Raw genomic sequence first — 18,031 nt, 5'->3', positions numbered from 1 at the left:
TTTGCCCCCTCTCCCACTGGTCCCCACATCCAGGCAGCTCCTGCCTTGCTCACCCAGCCCCGGGCTCCCTCCCACCCAGACCTGCTCAGCCCCCTTTTCTCCCTCCTGCCACAGGCCATGGAGGCTTTCATTGCACTTGTCCTGTCTGTGCTGGCCTTCCACAATGCGGTGTTCCGGGACCACCCGGCACCAGTGGTGGTGGATGAGCGGATGCAGCAACGAGAGGAGTTTCTGCACCAGGAGATGATTCGGCTGCAGCAGGAGATAGAGAGGATTGAGGAAAACACACTGACGTCTATGTGGAAGCACTGGCTGGTTTGGTGGAATGTAGGAGTCTGTCTGGTCCTGATTGCTGCGCTCTGCTGGTGTATCAGAGGAAGGAAGCTTCGCCGTGACAGCTCCAGTAGGAAGGAGGAGGAAGAGCACAGTACACACCTTGTTGTCAAGTCTCTGGCTGTGGCCGAGAAATGGCCAATGGAGGGCCTGCCCGACGCATGCGAGGGGCTGAAGACAGGACAGCTCCAGTAGCGAGGAGGAGGAGGAAGAGCAGGAAGACCTTGAAGGTGCACACCTTGTTGTCAGGTCTCTGGCTGTGGCCGAGACGTGGCCAATGCAGGGCCTGCCTGGCGCATGCAAGGTGCTGAAGCAGCTGGTGGGTGACCTCCTGGATGTCTGCAGCGTGCTGTGCGTGAGGACCTGCATGCCTCAGGTGCATCCTGCCTTTGGGAACGACAACGCTGATGAAGTCTGGAGTGTCCAGGAGAACAACATCATGTTCTGCATGGCTGTCTTCCTGCAGCCACCTCCCGGGCACTCTTTCAGCCTGGAGCTGGACACCTCGGGGCAGCTGCCAGCAAGGCGCTCTAGCATCCATGTGCTGCTGGAGTGCACATGTTGGAAGAAGCAGCTGCTGGGCGAAAAGTGCATTCTCCACCAGCCCGGCGATGAGCTGCCAGAGGAGAAGAGCTCGAGCTTCCTTCGCACCCTCTGCACGCAGGCATACTTAAATGTGGAGAAAATTGCCTGCTGAGTCCAGGAGCTGGTGAGATCAGCCTGGCCTCTCGTGCCTCAGTCACGGCACTGCCAGCTCACGGTGCTGCCCTCCTCCGAGTCCTGCTGGTTCCAGCTGACAGACGGCTCGGATATGACCATCTGGACTCAGATGATTTTTGCGGTGGAGCAAGGCAGCTCAGTCATCTATCTACTTGAGCCGTGAGCAGGAGGAGCCCAGCTCTACCAGCAGCCCGCCACAGCCAGAGAGCTGCGCTGCAGCTGTTCAGATTGATGGTGAGGCAAACCCAGCAAGACAACTTCCACCTTCAGAGGCCTGCAGCTCTGCATCCACATCCTGCTGCTCACAGGCTTTTCCAACCTGTTAGGGTTTGAGTGGACCCAGTGAGTTGCCGACACCTGTAAGAGGAACTCGCCACGTGCTCTGAAGAATCCAACTGCGTTGGGTGCTGTGAAGAGCCGTGGACCCCTCTCCTGAGTCGACCTTATCACAAGGGACCCTCACCCACCTATTCCTGCAATTCTCAAGATTGGTTTTTTATATATTTATATAAGCATATAGGATATAAGTTTAGATAGCTGTTCTTCACCCCACATGTTACTACTCCCTTTTCTGTGTTAAAATAAACTTGTTCCAGTTTCAGTTTCCAACCTTTCAGTCTCCTTTTCCTTATCCCTCATTTCCCTTGGGAGGGTGTAGGAGGGGTAACAGGGAGCAAATGTGTCCTCTGGTTTGCGGTTCGTCCACAGCGCTATTCTGAGAGACACCCATGGCCGTGACCCTGAGGACCCAGTTTCCTCTGACATTGGGGACAGTTTTGGACACCGGGACAGGCAATGTGCTCATCTCAAAATCCGCCCGGGAGTCCATGCTGCCAAGCTGACTTGGAAGGAGTTGATCCCCTCTTGGACATTGTTGCAATGAAACAGTAACAATAGATTAGCTTGTTTTATCCAATCCTCTGCCTGTGAGTGCCTGTGCAATGTTTTTTGGGGGAATGCAGGCAGGGAGCAGGTTGCTCTGATGCAGAAGTAGTGGGGTAGACATTTGGTGTAAGTAGCACCAAACCAGAATGCTTCCCCTGACACTTTCATCCTTTCAGCTCCAGACGGTGCTCTAACACTCAAACGGGCTGCCCAGGGAGGTTGTGGAGTCTCCAGCCTTCGAAAGTCACCCGGGCCATGGTCCTAGGCAGCCTGCTCTAGGTGGCTATGCTTGCTCAGCATTGTCCAAGACAAAATGGCCAGTGACCTGCTGCACTGCTTAGACACAGGTCATTTCATCCAAGTCCCTGAGGTGAAGGGCTCCAAAGCGAAGGAGATTGCGCCTGGGACCCTTCCTCAAGGGGCACAAGCCGCGTCAGAAGCTCAAGGGGAGAAAGGCCACCTCGGCCTGCCCCCTTCCCCCACTTACTGCCTTAGGGGAGTCCTCAGGCAACAAAAAGGGACTTCAGGGCACTGAGCCGAATGCTTGAGGGATGGGGAGCACATCATGCTTATTTTAAAACTCTTAATTGATATCTAATGTCCAGATGGTAGCCTAGGTGAAAGGATTCTAAATTTTTTAGTTGAATGATATTAAACCTGCTGTTTTACTTTAAAAATGCAGGGGTTTTAAAGGTTCAGTGTTTAGAGTTTATTATATCTAATACCTAATAAAATCAAGCAGCCTATTTTGACCATTACCTGTCCCTAGTACCATGGGTCAGTGAGCTTTTTTGTGCTCATTACAGGGTATTGAATCTTCTCTTGGAGCTATAGGAGAGGGGGGCACAAATAGCTTTGTACAAGGTCTCTTGACTTGCTGCTTTAGTAACAATTAAATATCACTATTCAGAATAAACAAGCTAGTCTGTATTGTCTAGAAATGCAGTTCATGTTTGGAGCAGAGAGAGATCCCTTCCTGAGCCCAGGTGGGGGTGGGGGATGTTGGAGCCTCTTCTCAGCCACGGAGATTGCAGCAGGGGGAAAAGGCAGTTGGGTAGCATTTCAGATTTCTGATAGAGCTGTCCCACCTACCAAGTGGAGATCTCCCTTCCTGCTCTTTCAGGTGACTGTGGTAGCTAATCTTCCTGATATTTTTTTAACATACAGCAGGCAAGTGTTTAAATCCTGTGGTCATGCATTTTATTAAGATTTTTCTTAATTAGACAGTATCTTAGTTGGAACACTAATGTCATTACAAACTAAAAATATTAGTTATTATCAGTTTACCAGTTTGCAGCTAAAATTTTGTCTTGTAGTTAGCAAATAAAATACCCTTTGTGTATTTGGTTAATGTACTAAATTGTTTTTGTGTTAATCTACTTCAACAAATTAAAGTAACGTTGCTGTAAATTATACAGAAATAAAGCTTTTTGCAGTATCCATTCAAATCTTGACCTTTGGTTTTGAAAATAGTGAAGGCAATGTAGTTAATCTCCAGGGAAGCCTGATTTCTGTGAAAAGGGGCTTCTGTGCCAGATTTCCAAACCCCCCTGGGTTTTCAGTAGACAATCTGATGATGGGTGATTCTGGATGGTGCTACTGAAGTAGAAAGTGAGAGCATATTGATATGTATCAACACCCCATACTGAGACAGTTGGATGAACTTTGTTTAGATTAGCTTTCTCATTTGTTAATATTTTCATTCAAAGAAGTATTTCTTCCTTATTTATGTTCTGTGTGTCAGCACCAGCAATCCCTTTTGTAATTTTGTTTGACAAGTTTTCCCCAGGATTGCTCACTAAATCCCAAACTGTCAGACAAGTGAGAGTTACATATTTGTAACTCACTGTATTTTCTGGTGTGGGATTCACTGAGACGTTTCAGCTTTAGTTAGGAGAACACTCTCCATGCTGGCATTGTTTAGACTTTTGATCAGCTGAATATCACATTTAAAAACTACAAGAACTTGTATTTTCACACCTACCCAAATGAAGGGTGACATTAAAGCAGTAAGAAGTATCAAGAAGAAGTGTGTGTGTACTAAAGTTTTTCATAACAGAAATTCAAGGGAAGTTTAATGACACTGAAAGGGAAACAAAATGGAGGAAAAATATTTTTAATAAGGAGAAATTTAGTTTCTAAAATTTGCTGTGGCTGAGCTCAGTGAGGTTAGGTCTTGGTAATGTTCTTAGAAGCACAGCATGTGTTGCGTTCCCGTAAGTACACTAGAAATAAAAATGTTAAAAATTATTTAAAACCTCTGCAACTCCTGCTTGTTTGCATATATATACCCCTGGTTTTTGGAGGGGAACAGGGGGAAATGTCTCTTGATAATTATCGGTTTCTGTAAAGGTGTTGCCCTTCCATCTGTACCAGCTTCTCATCACGTTCCTGGATTGGCTGCCCCATCAGGCTGCTCTGTTGTGACTGTTCTTCAATTGAACACATTAAGATAAAGCAACAAAAAGTCCTCACTGTGCAAAGACCTTTAAAAACCACTCTGATACGATGAGCTTAGTTGCTGGCAACTGTCCATGATTCAAGGTCAGTGGTGTGATAGGCCACACCTCAGCTGTTTTGCTTCAGATCACTTTGAGAAAATGACAGTTTTGTTAAATTAGGTGGTTACACTCCTTTTGGTGTTTCTCCTTCTCTCTGCCATGAATCCCTGTTGTCTCTAGACATCACTTTTTTTCATCTGTATGTTTGTACCTGTAAAAGTTCTTTTCCTTTGTGTCTCCTGTTATGTCAGTCCTCAAGTACTGTTTTTGAGGAGTTTCTTTGCTATTCAGGGTTTCTGATTATTTCTCTGTGAAATTGTTTGGGTTATTTCCTGTCTCTAAATGTCTGTCCTCAGGTACCAGCTGTCTTTGTCACTGTCTATAGAGTTGCCTGCAAAAGTATTTCTGATCTTTCCTTTCTTCCAGCTTCTTGATAAATGTATCATGACAGTCCTCTCTGGGCATTAATCTTCTTTGAATAGCTTGTTCACATGAGCTTTTGTAATTGATAGCCTTGCCTGGATCTGAAATTATTTAACCTGTCAAACTCTTTCCTTTCACCAGAATACTCAGATCTTACTCTTCTTTTGTTATGGCTATTGATTTTGTTTTAAAAAGAATAATTGTGAGCCTGTATTATTTTTTTAAGCAGTCTATTGATCGAGGCCTGTGGTTTCTTAATGATGAGGCAATCTGCATACCTTATCTTAAGGCCTTTCCTTAAACCCCACTGTCCTTTCTTCATTGTCCTCACTCTCAGAATGATCTTCAGCAGTACCAAATCAATTACCCCATAGTTTGCACCCTGGCTGTTCATTTTTCTGTGGCACTGGATGCATCTCCTCTCCATGTTTCTCAGTGTGTGGATGAAATCCAGGGCGGCTGCTGCAGCTTCTCCTGCCCCTTGCGCTGCTCCTGTTGATGCTGGAGCTCTTCTGTTCTTTGTCCCCTCAGCTGTAGGGTCTGTCTCTGATGTTAATGGTGCTGTTATTTCACCTACTCCATTAACAAAATGATTTTTGCTGTGTTCCTGTGTCATTTCTTCAAGCACTTTGAGCCTGACCTTCCACTTTGCCAGGGACTGACATCCCCCACCTCAGCCCCCAGTCCCTAATGGTTAATGGTTGCCATCGAAGACCATCTTTTAAAAAAGATCTTTTTTGAATCACCTTTCTTATTTGCATTTCATTCCTGAAATTATTTACTTGGTGAGTCTAGAATTTGTGTATTTTTTTTGTTTAGCCTTGATCGATAGTCTTGTTGTTTTTCAATACTTTCAATATCTTAGCAAAGATCAGTTCTTAATTTCTGTTCTCTCTCTCTCTCTGTCACACACATGGAATTATTGTCTCCTTGGGTGTAAAGATTTCTCCCAGGCTACTCAAGGATTCCTGAGAAGTCATGATCTCTCTGTGTTTTTCTGTTGTTGGACTGAGGTCACAGGTACTCTGAGCTCTGTGTGTCCTGGTTGAAAATCAGAATTGTTCTGTATATCAGACTTGATCACATCAGTATGTGAGTTTTGTCTGACCTGTACATACCTGTGTTCTTATGCCATACATACCTGTGTTCTTATGCCACTGTGTTTTAGTTTGGGCTTCCAGGATATTAGACTTTGCAAAGTCTGCCACTGATGCCTAAAGGACAACTAGATAAACCTTTTTGTCGAAAATAAATTATTTGAGAAACACTTCTGCCAGGTAAAACTTCAGCATATTCTGATGTGTTTTACTAGTCCAACCACCCTCTTAATTTTTGTGTGTGTGGTTTCTATGCTTTGTTTTTAATTTTTGGTTCTGTGGCACAGCTTGGATCCAAGTCTGAGAGGGGATGGTGGCAACCTCAAATTCATGGAATCTAACCCTGTACTCCAGGGCAGGATTGATTTTGCTCTAACATTCCCTGTCAGAAGCTTGTTTTGGCAGCTGTAATTCTGTTCCTCTTTGCACAATGCTTTGTGCAGTATTTTGGTGTGTTTCTCCATAGTTTGGAGCTTCCCCATATCATGGTGTCATAGGATAGTTGAGCTTGGAAGGGGCTTAATCACATTCCAGACAGCTCTGAGGTCATACCAGGTTACTCTGTGTGTTAATGATATGCATATAGGTAGATGTGTCAGTGAGTGTGTTGCTGACATACAATGGTATCATCTCTCTTTATTTTATATTTCTGATCAAGGGATACCTTTTTAAATCAGTATATACCATGTTAAACACAAGGCTGTGTTTAACCAAGTCAGAATTCTGATGGTGTATTTGAAATTTCTCATTCCTGTTATGTATTACGTGTACTTACTTTAGTTAAGCCAACAAGATTTCCCACTCTTGGTATTACAATTCTTCTAAGAATACTCTTTCTACCCTGACTAGCTGTTCCCTGACCAGATTTTAGGGCAAGTTGTGTTCTCTCCTAATTTGTCTAAGCAAGGGCAAAAAAAGAAATAGGATAATGTTTTCCCTTTGTAGAGAGGACTGGAAGCATCTGGCCTTATCTATCTATCTTATTGCTGGACTTCTGTTCTCCATGAATGTTTTCTCATTGTGAAGCCTAATCTGTTCACTGGTGAGATTCATGAAATATGTCTTCTTAACAAAAATCATATTTTAAAACATGTTTCACACCTCTGCCACTCAGGCAAATGATGGTGAGTAATGTTTGAACAAAGGAGAAGAAAAGGAGCTGCAATAATTTAATGAAGTGGCCACAGATGGCTGAACTTACTCCTTTTTTAGCAGGGTTCGGGTGAGAAGCTGATGTGCTAACAAAATATGCTTAATCTTTTTAAGATCTGCTGCTTGGCTGAAGGATAACAGATGTAGCAATTTTAACAATAAGGTGTCAGGTTTCTATACTCCTTTACCTACTTGCATGGCTAAAATCATCACACTTCCCAAGAGACTATTTTAATAAAGTAACAATGAAGTTACGGATTTGTCATAAGTTCAAATGCAATTAGACAAATGAGAATGGGGAAAAAATGAAAGTGTCTTAAAATGATCAGCAGTTTGTGTAATCATTCACAGTCTCTTTATGTTTCATCAAAGCAGTTTAATGCAGAAGGATTCTCAGGTGAAAGCTGTGTGGGGTGGCAATGTTTGTAGAGGATGTTATCAAGGTTAGTTTAGACTTAACAGGAAAGCAGGAGAGGGACTTTTGATAAGGGCAGGGAGTGAGAGGACAAAGGGAATGGATGAAAACTGGAAGAGGGGAGATTGAGGTGAGACATGAGGAGGAAATTCTGGAGTGTGAGGGTGGTGAGAGCCTGGCCCAGGTTGCCCAGGGAAGCTGTGGCTGCCCCATCCCTGGCAGTGTTGAAGGGCAGGTTGGATGGGGCTTGGAGCAACCTGGGCTGGTGGGAGGTGTCCCTGCCCATGCAGGAGGTTGGATCTAAATGGTCTTCAGGGTCCCTCCAACTCAAACAGTTCTATGATTCTATGGCTTGGATAACTTAAGAGAAACTTGTGTAACCCTGGGCAGCAGGATTTTCCTAGCTGGTGTTTGGGAGGTTACAGGTTTGCAAAAACTGTTAGCTCCTTCTTTGTGTTACCTTTCCGTTCTGCAGTAGAAATTTTGAAGGGAACAAACTGGAAACTTTTGCTGAGCACGTTGAGATGCCACAAAAAACGTGAAACCAGCTTTGGGCAACAGTCAGTTGTGTGACCATGTAATATGTCTATACCATGTATATGTGTAGTGGTGTTTGATGCCCATACAAAGTATTGTGTTAAATTCCAGTCTGTGGAGTAGCAATAGAGGAGACTCTGGCACATGACAAAAATTACTTGATCTGACCGTTTAATAAAGGTACCCAACCCTTTCACAGGCAGGAAAAAAGGAATTCCTGTGCAGCCTTCTGTTGCCCTAGAGATGAGGAACTTATTCCCTTGTTTTTCTTTTACAGTCTTGATGCCAAAGGTTAGTAGGAATCCAAAAAGGACTAAATGTGTGCATGGTAATTGCATCCATGTTAAAGAAAACGGAGCTTTTACAGGTGCTGCTGACAGAGCTTAGAGCAGAAGGCAAGCATGCATTCTGAAGTTGGTTAAAACATTGTCATCTGAGTGATTTATTTAGGAATTGTTGATTATGGAAAGCTTTTTTCTGTCAGCCTCCTTGAAAATGGTTGGCACTGGCCATGCTCGCAGGGAAGCTGCTGAACTGCATTAGCAACTGGCTCAGTGCAGTGAATTCCTCCTCTTCTGGAGAGTGCAGGAGATGAAATTCTGGCCCCACTAAAGGCAGCAGGCTACAGCCAGGATTTTTACCACCTTTCCCAGGAGCATGGGAATTAATGCTCTTCTAGGCATATCTTTGCTTATTCAGAAGTGGAGACAATGGGCCACAAATCTCAGTAGTGCTGAGGCTGGGAATGCTGGTGAATGGAGCACATTTGCATGAATTAGGTTGTTCATTCACATTCCTACCATTGCTCTGGGCTGTTGATGAGAGGAGGGACAAAAGGGAAGGAGAAAAGGGGACAGAGTTGACTTTTCCTCTCCCATCTCCATTGTCCTAGTAGACAATTTGAAGTTTGTGGTGCATCTAATTCCTATTATATCTGTGTGAGAATCACACTGTTGCTGATGTGTTCTCCCATTCCAAGTGGAAAAATCAGCCTTCCTAAATTGAGTTTATTAATCTGTGTTCCTGCTATGGCAGTAGTAGCTCCCTTCAGTGCCCTAAAATCACTACATAATGTATTTGTAATGCCATGGGATGATGAATGTGCATCCAAATGTGAAAAAATTATCTTTAATATTAGAGCCCCAAAGTATCATTTGTCATCATGCTCATTTAGGAAATGATGGGCTAATATCTTCAACTGAATGTCTTGCAATATGTGGGTGAAGAGTGGGTGCTGTGTTTGCTCATTAGAAATGTAACTAATTTTCACTAGGTCATCTTGCTTAGTGGTGGTGACTGGAGTGCTTGGAGGATTGAAAATACTGAGAAAAAAATATTTTTTTAAAAATAACTTTGAAAAATAGTTTTAAATGTGTTTGTAGTTTAAATATACTGGACTTACATGGTAATACATTTGAAAATTACTATAGAAATGTAAGAAAATGCAGGGTCACAAGTCAGTTGGTAATTTGAAGAGGAAAGAGCAGCTCTGTAATGGGAAGACTCTGGCCTGGGAGATGAAAGGGTATTTTTTTAGTAATATTCCCCTGCAGGAGGCATTCCAGCACTCCAGGACTTGTTACTGTGTTTATAAACGGGTCTTGGAATTAATAGTAATTAAGGATTATATTTAGAGTGCCTTTTGCAATTCATCATTATTGTTTTGTGGTTGTCTGTTGGCTAAAGCCAAAGATTTTAAGCAGCATGGACTGCAAATAATCATAGAATAAGAGAATATTACTCTTCAGAACAAAATTATAGTCTAGGTTAAAATATGTGTTTTAAAACCACACATAAATGATCAAATAAAGGTTTTACTGGCATTTAAGATGACCTGGAAAATGAACTGTAATTTCAGTGCTAGTAAGTAATGAAACCATCTCAAACAAAGCCTATAACCTTAGTGAAGCACCTGCAAAAACAGAATATACGTCTGTCTTGTCCAAAAAGTGAATAGTACTGGTAGGGGATTTGCATTAGGGCATAACTGACCCCTGTGTTAGAAATTGCAGGGCTGTAAGTCCTCTTGGAGCATTTCCACTGTGCTCCGAGATGCAGAAACAATGATTGTACAAGGGATAGTTGTGCAGAGTGAAGAGATTGCAAGTCCTGAGGTGAGAACAGGAATCACGGCCAGGATAGAACGAGGATGCCCATGGATCCCTTCCAGGCTGTAGAGAGGGACTTGGCTTAATGTGCAGGTCTCTACTTCTAGTTTCTAAATTTCTAATGAATTGTGAATTCAGGGGGTAGCACATTCTTCTTGAAGGCTAACTAATGTAGAATGTGTGTCCAGAAAGGCAAGGGGTGATCATAGGCCTATTAGTCTGATCCAAACACTCTGCCCTTTTTAAAGAGGTTCTGCAGGTGAGGGTAGTTAAGACTGAGGAGAATGGAAAGAAGGCTGAGCTGGAACTGGGCTTCTGTCCACAGTTTGCATCTCAGTTTCTTGAAGAAACAGTTGATGTCTTCGAGCACTGTGATATGATGGACATGTCACAACACAGCCTTTTGGTGTAGTGTCCTGTTAGAAATTGTTAAAGGTCAAAATGATAGAAATTGAAATGAGAATATTGAGATTGATAAGAATCTGAGGTAATTGTGAACATGTAATGGGTTCTGTGGAGAGGGAGATCTTCAGAATGGAAAGGTGCCTGGGACTATACTTCAGAACGATAATCTTTAACATCTTCAGCACTTATTTTGCTATAAGAACAAAGTATATACCTGCAAAATTAGAAAGTGTGAAGTGCAGGAGACTGTGTTACTCTTGCTTGAAGAATTAAATGATTCTATGGACTGAATAATGCTGAAACTTATTAGCACAGTATGCAAAGCTGTGCAGATACAGCAAAATTCTTGGTGTTGCCCTAAGCTGGAGTAGAGGGACTGGTGATTTTACCAGAGAAAAAGAGGCTGGTTGGTAGGTTGTAGGGTTGACTTGTAACCTGCAGTGTGCAGAGAGCTAATGTGATTCTTAAATCTATTGGGAAGATCTTTTCAGTAGATACAGAGAAGCAATTTCATTATGTTTACATGGATGTTTGTGGTCTTAAATTACAATAGGCACTTCAATTTGTGTGTTGTCTCTGTTGTTCTGCCAGTGGTACATGGTGGGAGAGTAAAAGAGGTATTAGATATCACTTGGAGCAGAAGAAGTTCTGACTGGATTTAAGGAGGAAGTTCTTTCCCCTGAATTCAGCCAGGTGGTAGAACAAGTTCCCTAAGAGGCTGCACAGTCTCCATCCATGAGGATTTTCAAAATCTTACTGGACATATCTCTGAGTAACTTGCTCTGACCTTGTAGCTGCCTCTGTTCTGACACAGTCCTTTCCTACCCAAATGATTCTGACATTCTGAGTCTTTAGGGATGGATTGGATGGGTAGGGCAAGGAGGGAAAGAAGTGAAAGATTTCAGCTTCGTTAAGCAGAGGGCAAGCTGAAAGAAGTGGTGACTTTTATTCCTATGAATACCTAAGAGGGAGAGAGTAATGGGTAAATAGCAAATATGCAACATAACGAACAAGGTCAAAATCAAAGGACTAGAAGTTGGTTGTCAATATACTGACTGGGAGGGGAAACTATAAACTTTTTTTCTCAGAGGAACGAAGTTATGGTCTCGCAGGCTCTGCTTCCTGCTTTCATTCCCAGCTTTTCTCCCTCCTGCTTCCCCTGGTCTCCCCAGTCCAGCACCCAGCTCTGCCCTTTCTCCTGTGCTCCTGCAGCTCTGCCGTGCCCATGGCAGGGCAGTTCCTCACGATCTCCTCACTCCACGCTGTGGTTTCCTCCTTGTGGGATGAGCTTTCCCAGAGGCGCCTCCAGCTCGGCGCGCTCAGCTGGGGCCTTGCTCTGTGGAACCACGGATGTCCCCAGCCCTCTCAGAGACCACCCTGTCAGCTCCTCTGCTGCCAGCACAGGGACACAGACACCTGAAACACTCTGTTGAGTGGAGTTTGGGTATTTCTGGAGAAAGTTTTCACTCAGAAGGTGACAGGTTCTCTGTGTGGCGCTGCTGTGTCAGCCTGGCACAGGCACCTTGGTGTCATGCTGTGGAGAAACTGGGTTCTCGGGTACACTAACATGAGAATGATCAATATTTGCATATGAATAAAGGCAGGTTTTACATTATTTTGATTTTTGTAGCTAAAATCTTCAAAGGGATATCTGGTTTCCTTTGAATTTCAGTGAGATCTGTCCTTCAACACCCTCGAGCTCCTTGTCATGCCCTAGTTAAATGAATGTGGAGCTAAACCTTCACTTTGACATGGCTGGTGACAAAGTCGTAGGAAATCCTTTTCAACTTCATTTGTCTTAAGCTCTTAACTGCTAAACTTCTAATTTTAAGATAAGAAATCTAAGTTGACAGGAAAAACCTCCTCGTTACTAGTAGTCCTGTAGGCGGTGTTAATCAGGATGCTGTGTAGACTGAACTTGAGAATGGAAGGCACGGAGGAGGCTCCTCCTCTCCCTGTTACTGTTTCTGAGAGTCCTAGAGGACATCTCTGTTCCCCTGCAGGTGAATCAGCAGCTCTTACAGATTATGCTTCAAACTCTATTTATCCAGATGTACCGGGCAGAGACACTATCTTGAGTTTTGCCACTTCTGTGCTTGTATACTCTCTAAGGATAGCAGCAGCACTGGAGAAGTGAGCAAGGTTAGCTTGCATGTCTCCCATTTCTGAGGACTGCTGTTCTAATGTCAACATTTGCTTGTTTCTAAAACTGCTTTTGTTTTTAAATCAGTACTTTTACTATTGTTTTTATTTGCCTTTACACCAGCTATGTTTAGCAATGTGCTCGAGTACCTCTCATCTTTTTATTTCTCTTGTCTTTTTGTATTTGCAGGCCTTCCCAGATTCACCAGTCAGCCAGAATCATCATCTGTCTACAAAGGCAACAGTGCAATCCTGAACTGTGAAGTCAATGTTGACCTTGCCCCGTTTGTGAGATGGGAGCAGGATCGGCAGCCAGTCGTTCTGGATGATCGTGTATTGAAATTACCAAGTGGAGCTCTAATTATTAGCAATGCTACTGACAGGGATGCAGGACTGTATCGCTGTGTCATTGAGAGTGGTGGGACCCCCAAATACAGTGATGAAGCTGAGCTCAAAATTCTTCCAGGTATTAATCTGTTTTTCTTTTAAGCATTAATAATTAAGATGTGAGTCAGGCAACAGGGTAAAGACCTAACAAGAATATGAACACCTGAGAATTTTCTGTGTTTCATTTTTTTGTGTTTAAAGTTGAACTAAGTATGTGTTGTGGAAACTGCTGGTTGGGCTTTTTTTCTGTGTAGCTTAAAATGAGTGAAGGTGCTTAAGCTAAAGGATGTTGGTCTTAGGGAGGACTAACCTGTATCTTACAGCTGGGAAACAGAAAAGCAAAATCAGTTGTCACTGTCTGAGCTCTTTGCAGTGGTTTGGGGTAGGCCAGACACTTGCACATGCTTGCTTTTTTTTTTCTTTTTTCTTTTTCCATATTTCATGGTTTATCTTTGAAGAGCTTTTGGGGAAAGACTTTAAAAGAAGTCATTAGTAATACAATTCCACTGTGAAAAGTTACAAAGAGGGAGTTGTCTGCTGCTTTGAGTACAAACATTTGGGAATTTCTGAGTTTCTCAGGATTGAATCTCATGTTCAAATTGCCCAAAGAAATTTGTGCTTAGTCCCTTACTCTTGGATGTTTAAGCTAAGACACTTTTAATTGTCCCAATATTTGGGAAGTTCTGAGCTTTAAATGTTGGACCCTTTTATGAAGTCTCCAGACCCCCAAAAGGGGGGGATGACTCTTTATTTTGGAAAATTTAGCTATGACTTTTTCTGAAGTGTTCAGATATTTTTTATAAGAGCAAAAGTCCAGTCCTGATGTAAACTGTTTCTACATTGAGTGTGTTCTGTTATTTGTGACAGTACTGCGCAGGACTGAGTGTCACCAGAAGCTTTAATACAGCTTTGAAAATTGACCAAGAATAAGGCAGGAAAGTGAATTGCACTTTCCCAAACTAGGGAAATACAGGCTGTGTTTTGGATGGGTTTTCTTAATTATTTCCAGAACTTTATGCTCTCTTTTCTGAATTAGTCTTCATGTTGGAATTCTGATTAATTTTGCTGCTTGGAGAACTGCCAGAGGGTTGTTAAATTGCCATCTTGGGAGGTTTTCAGGGCTGGGCTGGCCAGTATCATGGCTGGAAGCAGGTGGTTGCACCAGGCATCTTTAGAGGTCCCTTTCAATGAATGTTTCTGTTTCTCATGACTTAAATGCTAAAATATGCTTAAAAATACCCTTGTTCTACATTTGTAACCTTCCCTCATTTTAAATAGAGGCATTTGCTCAGGTTTGCAAACTAATCATACAGAGGATGCTTTGGGTTGGAGGGGACCTTAAAGAGAAACATCAGTTGCTCTTCCCTTGTCCATGGATGCTGTGACCCCATAATGAAAGGCCACCAGATTGTCAGCTCTTACTTGCCTTTGGTGAAGCCATGTTGGTTGCCACCAGCTACCTCCACGTTTTCCCTGTGCCCTATCAGAGCTTTCAGGAGGGTCTGCTCCACGATCTTGCCAGGCACAGAGGTGAGACTGACTGCCCTGAAGTTCCCTGGGTCTTCTTTCCTTCGCTTTTGGAAAATGGGGCTTATGTTTCCCCTTTTCCAGTCAGTGGGAACTTCACCAGTGTCATCACTTTTCAAATAAGGTGGAAAGCAATGTTGCAGCTTTATCTGCCAGCTCCCTCATGGATGGATCTTGTCAGGTCCCACGGAAGTAGGCACTTTCAGGTTCTTTAGATGGTTCTACAGTGGGGGGATTTTCCTTATCCCAGTCCCTGCCTTTGCATTCTGTGACTTGGCTGGTGTGGCCAGAGCCCTTACTAGGGAAGACTGAAGCAAAAAAGTAATTCAGTACCTCAGCCTTCTCCATATCCCGTGTGACAAGGTCTCCTGTTTTCTTTCTGAGGGCTCACATTTTCCCTGTTCTGCCTCTTATCACTGATGTACCATGAAGTACATAAAGTAGGAAGTTGTTTTGTTAAGTTTTGTAACATTTCTGAAAAGAAAGGCTTATCTTTTCTTCAGCTAAGGATACAGTTTTAAGCACTTTAGGAAAAGGTGCTGAATGGAATTATTTTAGTTTGCTTTGCTCCTCCATGAATTCTTAAAATGTGTTGATCTTTTGAATTCTTTTGACTCCAGATACAGTTTAACTCTGTCATGTTTTGCTAGAGGCAATTAAAGATAACTATTATAAACAATAAAATAATGCTGTTTCCTTGCTTGATTGTGAGTCTGCAAGTGCTGGTAGTGAAGTTTTGTGAGAACCCTCCCAACAGGTTTTGGCTTTTTTTGAAGTGGGATTTAACTGTTGGACCAACTGCTCTCTTAATCTTGAGGGGCCCCAGATTTGTTTAGTCTGAGATGGATTTGCAAGAAGGATTTGAATTAATCTGTTGTTCATTGGTTCTGTATTTAAGTGGTTATCTGTTGTGTGCTTGATAGTGATCCCACTGCTCTGCTTCTAAATCATTGAAATACACCCGACACACACTTGCATCCCACAGATTTGCATCCAGGGACAGTGTTCTGCTTTTTCTGATTGCAAGCTTCTGTAGAACATTCAGTCATGGAAAAGACAAGGGGTAATGGGCACAAGTTGCTCCTGAGGAAATTCCCCTTGGGCGCAAGAGGAAAGTCAAACACTGGAATAATCTCCAAAGGGAAGTGGTAGATTCCCCCACATAGGACAGTTTTAAGTCTCAGCTTGAGATGGTGCTGAGCCACTTCATCAGCTATAATATTACCCAGGAAGGTTGGACCAGATGATCCTCGAGGTCCCTTCCAACCTGGCATTCTGTCATTCTATCATTCAGTCTGTCTTTCACCTGCCACCGAGCAGGAGGAGACATTTCTGAGCTCTGCTACTTATTAGTAGGTACTTTCAAATACAGGAACGCGAGGAAAACAAACAAACAAAACCCACTTAATTTTTGAATCCAATTTCCACTAACCCAAGAACCAAACTCCTTTTTGGTAGCTGGAGCAGTACTGAGTTCTCTCCCCAGTGAATCCAATGCCAACTCCTCCCCCTGGTGTAGTGATTGCTGACAATCTGTTACATCCATGTTCTGCAGCTTGGCTTGCTCCACGTGCCACCCCGGGTCACTCTCTGCGTTACCCGCCTCTTCACACTTGCTCTCCAGCCCATTCCTTCCCTCTCCCAGGGAACGTGGGCAGAGCTGCTGTGTGGGCCCGAGCAGATGGTGTGATCTGGGAGTGCATGAAGTTTGGCTCCCTCTGCCTGGGACCATTCTGAAACACGATTTCTGTCGGGCCTGGTTCTCTCCAGCAACCTGGCAACCTCATCATGTTTGACCCCAGGGCACGTGCGAAGGGTGCGAACGCTCGGTTATTATTTTTAGCACTTTGAGCTGAAGAACAAAACCAGCAACTTCCAGAAGCTCCTGTGAATATCACGTAGGTCCCAGGTGAGATGGGCCAAATCCTGTGCCATGGTAGGCACAGAAGGGGGTTCAGGGTGCAAACATAGTGTAGGTACCTAATAGTCTGTCCTCACTTAGAGGACCAAAAATAGCAATTCTGGAACTTTCATCTTATCAGACTTGAAGGGACACATCTGAATACTGAGAGCACAGCAATCCATGCAGCATGAGCACTGGGTTTTCTGAGCAGTTGGCAGAAAGAGTTATAGTAACTAACACAGCACAAATGCTGTAGCTGGTCTGTAGGAACTCATTTAAGTCTAATGATGGTACAAAGTGTATGCAGAAGTTACTGCAGAGACAAAGGGTACAAATTGTGTCTTGAGTCCAGAAGTTACTGGGAACCCCTCGATGAATTAGTTACAGTTCTAGTTAAAACTGATTTTTAGAACCTTTTTCCTAGGGTTACATAATGAGGAGACCTGGATATTTTTAGTAAAGCAGAAGAATATCCTTTTGTTCTCAATACTTGTGGTAGCTTAGTTTGGAGTAGGTTTCTGGGCAGGCTTTCTCGGTGGGGATGTTTTCAATTTGCATGGTCAAAATGGCTTTTTCCTGTGGTAGGACTGAGGAAATTGGCATTTTGCTTGTGCTTGTTCTGAAGGGGGAGAGGAAAAAGAAACCACCCCCTCTCCAGCCCAATGCAGAGCAAAACCAAAACTAACTCCAGGAATGCACCATTTCCATAAGGATGGAAAACCATGGTGGATTTTTTAGTAGAAACCTTGTGTTACTTCATCTTACCAATTCTCTGTTTTCTTTTGCTTAGAGTTGAGTCTCTACTGCACTAATTTCATTTTTGGGTGTGTAAAAGCACTTTCTCAGGCAGCTACCTGATGAAGTCAGGTGATTGCCTGAGGTTTGCTGGACAAAGTCAAACCTTTACCTTTCTTGACTAAATCTTTACTTTCTGGTAGGATTTTGAGTTTCAGGGCTGTAGCTTTTAGCAGAAATTGCTTCCCAGGGAGCTTGAGGAGTCAGAATCCCAGTGGTGGCAAATCAGTTTGCATGTCTGGAGGAAATGGGGAAGAGCTGCTCCTATGGGAGGCTGGGAAGGAGTTTTTCTGTTACAGAAAACTGTTCACGGAGGCAAGATGATGATTGAATCCTGAGAAAGATGCAGGAGGAAATGAAATGTTTGATTTGTGGTTTTTTAATTTAATTTTATTTTTTCATTCTGATTTTGCATCTGGTAACAACTTTGTCATGTACCAAACATCTGCAGATCCTGAGGTGCCCCAGGAGCTGGTGTTGGTGCGTCAGCCCTCTGCTCTCACCAGAGTTACTGGGCAAAGTGCTGTTTTCCCATGTGTGGCTGTGGGATTTCCAACTCCAACCATCAGGTGGACAAGAAATGAAGAAGAGCTTATCACAGAAGGGTGAGTAATGGCTAAACCAGAAATTTTTATCTAACAATAGGAACCCAGCCAGACTTAGGATTTTAGATGGGAGCACCGTTTGCTTCGTACTTCATT

General features: G+C 43.3%; 1 protein-coding gene across 2 annotated transcripts in view; it reads left to right on the top strand.

The window, feature by feature from the left end:
• The window catches only part of NEO1 (neogenin 1), a 149,642-nt gene that overhangs the window by 13,853 nt on the left and 117,758 nt on the right, over window positions 1-18,031 (top strand). For both annotated transcript variants that reach the window (XM_010005894.1, XM_010005895.1), the window contains exons 2-3: window positions 12,909-13,184; window positions 17,782-17,935. In XM_010005894.1, coding sequence (XP_010004196.1) covers window positions 12,909-13,184; window positions 17,782-17,935 — 430 coding nt within the window. The remainder of the gene's footprint in view (window positions 1-12,908; window positions 13,185-17,781; window positions 17,936-18,031) is intronic.

The sequence above is a fragment of the Chaetura pelagica genome, unplaced genomic scaffold (assembly GCF_000747805.2).
Source record: "Chaetura pelagica isolate M959 unplaced genomic scaffold, ChaPel_1.0 scaffold369, whole genome shotgun sequence".
Lineage (NCBI taxonomy): Eukaryota > Metazoa > Chordata > Aves > Apodiformes > Apodidae > Chaetura > Chaetura pelagica.
Note: the sequence above shows the minus strand (reverse complement) of the source record. Positions and strands in the feature narration are given on the sequence as shown.